Below are 8913 nucleotides of genomic sequence, written 5' to 3'. Positions count from 1 at the left end.
GCCGAGGCCGCAGCCCCAAGCCCAGGGGCGCGCCCGGCAGAGGGGCTGAGGACGAGCGCTGGACACGAGGCCCCCACGCACCCCATCAAGGCCACTCCAAAGACACTTTCTCAACTTTATTGGCCTGGCGCACGCCGTGTTAGCCCAGGGCCGGCCCCTGGCACAGAGAGGATTGAGGTCAAACAGGTTCAGCCCCTGGCCTTGGCAACTGAGACAGCTGAGCCAAGGGAACAACAGGTGCAAAAGTCCCAACGCTGGCACTTCAGGTGTGGCTGGCGTGGCGTCAGGCCACAGGCTGGCAGACGCCGTAGGCCTCTTCTGGCAAAGGTCTGCGAGGGCAGCATCCCGCCCAGGGCAGCTGCTACGAACAGTTGGTGATTCTCGCCAGGAACTGCTGCGCCCACCATTCATCCAGGTCAAGGGGCACAAAGTCTGCAGGAAGAGCAGAGGACTGGGTGCTGACGCTGCCTCCTCAATGCCTCAGCGTCCGCCCGCCGGAACTCAAGCTCAGCAAGCCCAGGAAGAGGTCAGGATGAAGAGCCCCCTCCCCAAACCCTTGGGGTGGAGCCTGGGCAGGCTCAGGTCAGGGTGAGCGGGGTGCAGGGCATGGGGGCTCACTCTGCAGCCGGGGGTCAGGGGTCCTTTCCACATACTGCACAGGCCTTGGCCCACTCTCACCGGCCAGGCCGCCATCCAGCTGTTGCTCCACCTGCTGCCATGCTGTGGGGGATGGGCAGCTGAGCCAGGCCCCTGGCACCTTGTCCCACCCCAGGACCTGGTGGCCACCCTGGAATCCAGCCCAGCACAGGGAGCAGAAAATGGGCAGAAAACCAAGGAATAAAACCCAGCCCTGAGGCTGCTGAAAGTCAGCCCACAGTGATAGAATCAAGGACCCTTCCCAGCAGCCTGAGCCACAGCCTCCAGCCCCTAATTACCTTCTGACACAAAGCGGACATTCTCCTCGTGTGCTAACGTGTAAGTCTCCTGGGGTACCTCCAAGGATGGAGGAGTGGCAAGGGGCCGCCGGCCATTGACACGGTTGAACACCAACCTTGGCCCTGGACTGTGGGAGGAGGAGGACACAGACCTGAGTGGTGCCTGCCAGATCAAGAGCTACACAGCTAAAGAGCAACCTTGGGCCGTGCCTGCTGCCCTAGACCAGGCCAAGTCTGGCGTCCCCTCATGCCACAGGGCAGCCCTGAGCTCAGACACTCAGCTCTCGCACAGTACCCAGCTCAAGGGAGGCCAGGGAGGGACTCCCAGATCTGCGTCCAGTACCCTCCACACTGCCCTGCTCCCCACTAGCTAAGCCTCCAGCAGCCCAGGTTCTGATCTCACCACCACCAAATCTCTGCTCCAACCCCACCCCTAAGCACAGCTCTTCCCAGTTGTCCACAGATGCACGTCCACCTCGATGACACCCCAGTATGGGAAAACTGACCAAACAAGGGCAAATGGCCTTTGCTCTTCCCGCTCCCTAGCTGCGCCCAGGTCCTACAGGGATGAACACGAAATGCTGGAAAGGGAAGGGCAGTCCCCAAGTGGGGAGAGCACAGCCCCGGCCCTCTCCCCACAGCAAGAGACAGACAGGACAAGGCAGGCGAGAGGACCCCAGTGCTGCCATACTGCATGTATGTCCAGAGGGGTGGCTGGGTCACGTCCAGACCGGCAGGCCCAGAGCAAGGCTCGGCGCCCCCTGGCAGTGGTAACTGGCCCTGCATTCATCAGGCCTGGGCCGGGGCCCGTGGAGGGAATGGGGCCGCACCTACAGCAGGAGGTGGGAGCCGGGGTCCTAGGCTGCACCTGCCACTCCGCCAGGCACTCGCGGTCCTGGCCGGCCTGCTCGCCTTCCTGGGCTCAGGGGCCCCTCGCCGGTCTGGGTTCCTCCTCAGGTGAGAAGGGCACTAAAATAAAGAGGAGGGTCTTGAGGGGCACAGGGTCTTGCCAGCCCTGCAGCTGGCAGGGTCTGGTGGCTGCAGAAACCACAGGGGCCACGGGCTCCTCCCAAACCTGCTCTCTCTGAGTACATGAAAGCTAACCCCCCCCCCAGCACACTGCTTTCAACCCCCTCACCCCTGAAGGCTTCACCTCCAGCAAAGCCTGCAGGTGGACATCAACTTTTTTTTTGTTGGTCCAGGGGCTTGAACTCTGGGCTGGGTGCTGTCCCTGAGCTCTTCAGTTCAAGGCAAGCACTCTATCACTTGATCCACAGCCCCACTTCTGGTTTTCTGGTGGTTAATTGGAGTCTCATGTACTTTCCTACCCAGGCTGGTTTTGAAACGCAATCCTCAGTTCTCAGCCTCCTGAGTAGCTAGGATTACAGGCGTGAGCCACCGATACCCAGCCAACTTTTAAAAAAGAAAGAGATCACAGCTAGGCACTGTGAATTGCAAGGGTTCAGGAAGTGACCCTGGAGCTGAAATGGGGCCCCAGTAGGTGTGGCATGGCTCTGCCCTGTCCCTGTTCCAGTCCCACTCACTCCAGCTCAGAGATTGTAGTTATGTAAGGCAAAGCTCTATGGGAGAAAGGGCACCCGCCCGTGTGTACCTGTACCCTTTACACACACTGTACCCTGTGGCCTAGCTGCACCCTGAACTCCCAGGATACTGCCTGCAAGCCAGCTCCAGCTCCAGCCACACTACCCCCTCAAAAAAAAAAAATTTTTTTTTCAGCCTGGAACCTGGACTATGGGCCTGCCTGTGTCACATCAGGATTTAGCACTAGTTCTGATACCAAAGCCCATATCCCTAGTACCAGCTCCTCTGACCTGGCCCTGCTGGCCACAGCCCTGCCCTCTCCAAGGCGGCCTCCTCTGACCCTGTGCTGGTGGTCCAGCACCCTATCTGCCTCTGGGGCCAGGAGATCACATGGCCCCCGGTTATCTACCTGTCTCTATGCCACTGGAGGAGGATGTATCAGAAGCACAGGCCCAGCTGGGTCTGTTCACAATCACAGGTAGCACCCAGACCCAAGTGACCAGAAGAGGAGCCTGTTGATTACAGGTCAGGAGCTTTGGGAATCTGCCAAGTCCCAGCAGGAGGACAAAGAGACCTCCAGGTACACACCCACTCCTCCCAGGGCTGGGGGGCAGGTGCTACCAAGAAAAGGAAAGTGGAGGAAGGACTAGCAGGCAGTTTTAGGGTCCCCGAAGAAGCTCCCAATCCAGAGATAGGAGCCCTTGGTGTGGGGGCACAGTCTGTACTGCCCGGGTTGCCTGCTGGAGAGCTCCGGGTGCCCATGCCACATCGGCTTCCTGCAGGCCGTGGAAGACCCTGGGGACCCCTGTACTCCCCAGCCACTGAGGAGACCATCTTTCCTCCTCAAAACCACCCCGGAGTTTGTCACAAAGCGACCCTGGCTAAAGAATTTGATTTTGCCAGGTAAGAAATGGTGAGCAGCTGTGGACTAGCCCCATGATCCTTGCCTGGGGCTGACCACCTGCTGGTATGTGCCTCCCAGGGAAGGGGGCATAAGCTGGAGTGTGCAGAAGGTCCCTGTTTGCTCCCTTCCCAGAGGATCAAGCCCCAGCACCCCAGCTCGGCCCTGGAGGAAGACCCCTGCTCTGCCAGAACCAGTCTTCCTGCAGGCCCCTTACACCAGGCCTCCTGAGTGGCTGCTGAGGGCGGCCACTCCAACTCCCAGCCACCCTGGAGACCACCCGCCCTCAACTTGGAAACCTGCTCCTCACTGTGGCTGGCAGCCAGGGCCCTGGGGCTCCGCTGACAGAGGCAGGGCCGGGAGTCCAGCAAAGGAACCACAGAAATAAAACTTCTAGCCCTGGAGGAGGCCAGGGCTGAGCCCCCTGGGGGCACTGGGCCCAGGGCAGGTTCCAGAAAGTAGGCCCGGGGCACTGCCGGGGAGGGAGGGCGGGCTCCCCAGGCCCGGGGCACTGCCGGGGAGGGAGGGCGGGCTCCCCAGGCCCGGGGCACTGCTGGGAGGGAGGGCGGGCTCCCCCAGGCCCTGGGCACTGCTGGGAGGGAGGGCTGGAGGGAGGGAGGGAGGGCGGGCGAGCACGTGCGGCTCTCCCGCAGAGCCCGGCCCGGAGACCTTGGGCCCTGGAGCGCGGCGTGGCCGGCGGGGTCCGGGCGCGCGGCCCAAGGTCGGGCGGCGGCGCGGCGGGCGCCGGGTCCCACCGACCTCCCCAAGGTCACCGTGGGCTGCGCTCACCTCGCCGGCGGCCAGGGCCCGGGCGGCGGCGGGGGCGGAGCGGCCTGCGGCGCCGGCGGCCGGCATTTCAGGAGCTCGCCGAGCCTGCTCTCCACCTGCTGCTGCGGGGGACCTGCGGGCGGGACGGCGGGTCAGGGGCGGGCCGGGGCCCCGCGCCCACGCCCCCCCCCCGCCTCCAGCCCCGGCCCCGCGTCCAGCCCCGGCCCCGGCCCCGGCCCGCGTCCACCACAGCCCCAGCCCCGCGTCCACCCCCGACCCGCGTCCACTCCCGCCCCCGGCCCCAGCCCCGCGTCCACCCCCGGCCCGCGTCCATCCCCGACCCGCGTCCACCCCCGCCCCCGGCCCCAGCCCCGCGTCCACTCCCGCCCCCGGCCCGCGCACCCGTGCGCCGCTGCGCCACCAGCTTGCTGGGCCCCTTGGTGATGGTGTACATGGTGCGGCGTCGCGCCCGCCGCCCGCCCCGCCAGAACCGGCGCCCGACGCCGGCCCAGCTCCGGCCCAGCTCGGCGCGGCGCGCGCGGCCCCTTTAAGCGCGGCGGAGGGGCGGGGCCGCGCACACGCCCCCCGGCCTTAAAGGGGCCGCGCCCGCCGGGAGGGCGCCCCAGACCTGCGCCGGCCTCCACCCCCACGAACGCTGAGCTCAGAGCCGGGGCCCAGCACGGGACACACCTGAGGAGGAAGAGCCGGGGCTGCGGGCCAGGAGAGGACAGGGGGGCTGGGCTGGGCCGGGCACATCTTCCTGCCAGCTCTAGAAAGAAAAGCACCCAGTCCAGGGCAGGGGAGGGACGGCCCCGGGGGCAGAGGAGCCTGCTCACCCACCTGCTCTCTCTCCCAGGCTACTCCCGAGACCCCAAGGGAAGCTTCTGCCCTGGGGACCCGGGCAGGGCTGCAGGACAATGGCCTTCCCTCCCCAGCTGCCCAGAGACCCGGACCTGTGACCCTGAGAGGAGAGACGGGGCTGGTGAGCCATGTGGAAAGGGCCTGCCCTGTCCTCGGCCCATTCTGCACCCAGGGAGTCAAGGCCTGAGCACATCTCTGGGGAAGAGCTATTCCCTGGCCAATCTGACCCGCCAGCACCGGAGGAAGCAGCAGGCCCTCCAAGGCCGGCATGGTCCTGAGTCATCCGTGTGCCGTGTGGCCTGGCCTTTCCCAGTGTCCTTGAGCATGCTCTTCATCTGCCTGGGAGGTAGGATGCCGTGAAGGGAGCCTGTGGCTAGAGGGCATATTCCCCAAAGGCTGGCTTCTGAGGGCTGGGGAAGGAGTTGATGAGAAAGGGAGAGAAGGGGTGTGTTGGGTCCTGGTGATCTGTTCAAGTGGATAAATTCATGTGGAAAGGTGCCCTCTGCCCGTCAAGCACACACACACACCTTCCACCCAGTGCGATCTAAATGAAGTGTGTGCAGGGGGTGCCTGCGCTGAGTGTGAGGCACTGGCAGCATGGAAGACGCTCTGAGTTTAGTCAGCATCTCACACGCACACTCACACGAGGCTGGGCACACACACTTGAAGCCTTTGTTTGGGCTACGTAGTTATCCTATCTTTAAAAATACAATATCAAGCCCCATGCGGCCAGTGGCTCACGCCTGTAATGCTAGCTACTCAGGAGGCTGAGATCTGAGGATGGAGGTTCAAAGCTGGCCCGGGCAGGAAAGTCCCTGATACTCTGATCTACAATAAACCAATCAGAAAACCAGAAGTGGCGCTGTGGCTCAAGTGGTAGAGCGCAGGCCTGGAGCTGAAGAGCGGAGGGGCAGCGCCCAGGCCCAGAGCTCAGGCCCCACCACCGACAAAAAAATAAATACATAAAAATTAAAAAATAAAACACCGGGGGAGGGGGAGGGGAGCCAAACTCAGCCCAGGCCTGACACGATTCCAACCGCAGCAACCGGAGCACCGACGGCGGCGCCGGGCCGGGCCCAGGTCCCCGGTGCCGGGCTCAGGCTGGACCCGCGGCGGCCAGCGTCCCGGGCCGGGCTCGGAGCCGGGTCTGGAGCCCTCTTCCACACCACTGGGAAGATGGGTCTTGGGCCCCGGCCATCGCAGGCCGGGGCGGGCGGGGGGCAGCTGGGAAGCCCGGGAAGCCCGGGAAGGCCGCGACGCGGGAAGGCGGCAGCGCCCGGCCTGGCCGCACCGGGCCGGGCCTCGGGCCCCCGGAGGCGCCCTGGGCGCTCCGGCCCGGCGCGGCCCTCGGCTCCCTACCGTGGGGACGTCCGGCCCGGCGCGGCCCTCGGCTCCCTACCGTGGGGACGTCCGGCCCGGCGCGGCCCTCGGCTCCCTACCGTGGGGACGTCCGGCCCGGCGCGGCCCTCCGGAGTCACCGAGAAACGCCGCGCGTCGCCGGCTGCGCCCCCCCCCCGGACCCCCCGGGCCCCGCTCCGCCCCGCTGGCTCGCCAGCGCTCACGCCGCCGCCCTTACCGCGGCCGGGCCGGACCCGCGCTCCCCTCTCCGCGCCTTCCTCCCCGGCCTCGGGCAGCGAGAGGCCCGGCTCCGGCCGGCGGCGCATGCGCGGGGGCCGCCTGCGAGCCCGCTTGCGTCACCGCACACCTCTTAGGCTTCTGGAACGGCCCGTGTCCCAACAGCGCCGCTGGTGTAGTGGTATCATGCAAGATTCCCATTCTTGCGACCCGGGTTCGATTCCCGGGCGGCGCAGTTTGTCTTTTGGTTTTCCCCACCCCGTGTTCAGTCTCAAGACTTAAACTTAACGTCCACAACCTGAGAACGGAAGGACGCAAGCCAGCTTCGCAGAGTGGGTGTGAGGAGAGGCTGGCGTGCTGCTGCGGCCGGCGAGGGCGGACGCTCGGCCCCGCCATCCCTGCGCGGCCCCGCCTCCAGCTGCTGGGAGCCCCTTCGGGGCGGCCCACGGCGCCCCCACGCGCCCCGCGCGGCGGAGGCCTACAATTCCCGACGTGCCCCGCGCGGGGGGAAGCCTACAATTCCCGACGTGCCCCGCGCCGGGGAGGGAGGCCCAGGGTTCCTCACGCGGGGGCCCCGCGCCGCCGGTGGGCCTACAATTCCCGAGGTGCCCCGCGCCCCGCCGTGCTGGCCAGCAGCCGCGATGCAGGTGTCGGCGGCGGCCGAGCGCAACAAGGAGCCCATCCTGAGCGTGCTCCGGCAGTACGTGGACCCCGGGCGGCCGGCCCGCGTGCTGGAGGTGGCCTCGGGCTCGGGGCAGCACGCCGCGCACTTCGCGCGGGCCTTCCCGCGCGCCGAGTGGCAGCCGTCCGAGGTGGACCCGCGCTGCCTGGACAGGTGCGCGGAGGGCGCGGCGGCCCCGGCGGGCTGGGCCGGGAGGGGGGTGCGGCCCGCCCTGCGCCCGCCGCCCCGCGCCCCGCGCCCGCCCGCCCCCCGCCCTCCGCGCCTCTCAGCCCGGCCCGCGCCCGCCGCCCCGCGCCCCGCGCCCGCCGCCCCGCGCCCGCCCCCCCCCCCGCCCCGCGCCCGCCCGCCCGCCGCCCCGCGCCCCGCGCCCGCCCGCCCCCCGCCCTCCGCGCCTCTCAGCCCGGCCCGCGCCCGCCGCCCCGCGCCCGCCGCCCCGCGCCCCGCGCCCGCCCCCCCCCGCCCCGCGCCCGCCGCCCCGCGCCCGCCCCCCCCCGCCCCGCGCCCGCCGCCCCGCGCCCGCCCGCCCCCCGCGCCTCTCAGCCCGGCCCGCGCTGCCTCCACAGCATTGCGGCCACCACTCGCGCCCAGGGCCTGTCCAACGTGAAGGCCCCGCTGCACCTGGACGTGACCTGGGAGTGGGAGCAGTGGGGCGTGCGGCCGCAGTCGCTGGACCTGCTGCTGTGCATCAACATGGCCCACATCAGCCCCCTGCGCTGCACCAAGGTGGGTGGGCGCGCGGGGCGCCGGCGCGGGGGGGGGGGGCTGCGCGTGACCCCGCCCCGCCTCCCTCCCAGGGCCTTTTCAGAGCCGCTGGACACCTGCTCAAACCCAGTGCCCTGCTCATCGCCTATGGGGTGAGTTATCCCGCAACTCGGGGCCCCCTCGGGCCCCAGGCAGGCTCCGCACTAGCTGGTCTCTCTGTGCCCCGCAGGCCCTCGGCCGGCCCCTGCCTTCCCCCTTCTTGGGGGCAGGGAGGGGGTGACCTTTCCCTTCCTAGAAACCCAGCCTGAAAATTGGCCCCATGACCCACTGGGGAATGGTCCCAGGACGCGGGACCCACGGCCGCGCTCACCGCCCCACAGCCCTTTGCAGTCCACGGCCAGATCTTTCCCCAGAGCAATGTGGACTTTGACCAGGCCCTCAGAAGCAGGTGAGGCCGGTGGGAGGGGCCTGCTCCGAGGGAAGGGGGAGGGCCCACCCAACCCCCTTGCTTCTAAGCACCCCCTTCCCACTCCCCCTGCAGGAACCCCGAGTGGGGGCTGCGGGACACAGCCGTCTTGGAAGAGCTAGGCCAGGCTAATGGCCTGCTTCTGGAGAAGATGGTAGGCAGGGTGGACTGGGGGTGGGGCGGCACCCTCCCTGGACCAAGGGCCACTCCAGCAAAGCATTCCTTCAGGTGGACATGCCAGCCAACAACAAGTGCCTGATTTTCCGGAAAGAGTAATCCTCTCCTTCATCCTGCTAAAGGCTCCGTGGGGCATAGACCAGACCCCAGGCCTTGCTCCCCTGGGCCAGGCCTTGGGGATAACCAGCCTCGTGTAACCTGGGCTCTTGGCCAGTGGCCCTAGGGCTGCCAAGATCCTGGGCCCAGTAGGCCTTGAATAAAGCATTTCCTGTTGACCAACGGTAGACATCTACCACACACTGTC

The 8913-nt window shown here is 67.4% G+C and overlaps 2 protein-coding genes and 1 non-coding gene across 7 annotated transcripts; 2 read left to right on the top strand and 1 right to left on the bottom strand.

Moving 5' to 3' along the window:
* Positions 1-101: 101 nt before the first annotated feature.
* On the bottom strand, positions 102-6686 carry LOC138825348 (MAPK regulated corepressor interacting protein 2-like). 3 transcript variants are annotated; one of them, XM_070019772.1, is made up of 7 exons: positions 6584-6686; positions 4837-4915; positions 4168-4279; positions 1804-1904; positions 936-1063; positions 619-720; positions 102-432 (listed from the first exon to the last, which is right to left on the bottom strand). In XM_070019772.1, exons 1-7 carry the CDS (start codon positions 6669-6671, stop codon positions 362-364), a joined length of 681 nt encoding a protein of 226 aa, XP_069875873.1. In that variant the 5' UTR covers positions 6672-6686; the 3' UTR covers positions 102-361. The 3 variants fall into 3 exon arrangements, with proteins under 3 accessions (XP_069875873.1, XP_069875874.1, XP_069875875.1); XM_070019773.1 differs by lacking the exons at positions 1804-1904; positions 4837-4915; positions 6584-6686 and adding an exon at positions 4549-4669; XM_070019774.1 differs by lacking the exons at positions 619-720; positions 1804-1904; positions 4837-4915; positions 6584-6686 and adding an exon at positions 4549-4669.
* Positions 6687-6746: 60 nt separating this feature from the next.
* Trnag-ccc (transfer RNA glycine (anticodon CCC)) lies at positions 6747-6817 on the top strand. The gene has a single exon. It is a non-coding gene; the product is annotated as a tRNA-Gly (tRNA).
* Positions 6818-7101: 284 nt separating this feature from the next.
* Positions 7102-8906, top strand: LOC138825349 (methyltransferase-like 26). 3 transcript variants are annotated; one of them, XM_070019775.1, is made up of 6 exons: positions 7102-7417; positions 7828-7987; positions 8059-8118; positions 8311-8414; positions 8508-8586; positions 8661-8906. In XM_070019775.1, the coding sequence occupies exons 1-6, from the start codon at positions 7224-7226 to the stop codon at positions 8706-8708; spliced, it is 645 nt and encodes a 214-aa protein (XP_069875876.1). In that variant the 5' UTR covers positions 7102-7223; the 3' UTR covers positions 8709-8906. The 3 variants fall into 3 exon arrangements, with proteins under 3 accessions (XP_069875876.1, XP_069875878.1, XP_069875877.1); XM_070019776.1 differs by having other exon boundaries at positions 7111-7417; positions 8347-8414; XM_070019777.1 differs by lacking the exon at positions 8059-8118 and having other exon boundaries at positions 7109-7417; positions 8347-8414.
* Positions 8907-8913: the final 7 nt, after the last annotated feature.

This window comes from Dipodomys merriami, unplaced genomic scaffold (genome assembly GCF_024711535.1).
Source record: "Dipodomys merriami isolate MVZ:Mamm:240054 unplaced genomic scaffold, mDipMer1.0.p SCAF_137, whole genome shotgun sequence".
Lineage (NCBI taxonomy): Eukaryota > Metazoa > Chordata > Mammalia > Rodentia > Heteromyidae > Dipodomys > Dipodomys merriami.
Note: the sequence above shows the minus strand (reverse complement) of the source record. Positions and strands in the feature narration are given on the sequence as shown.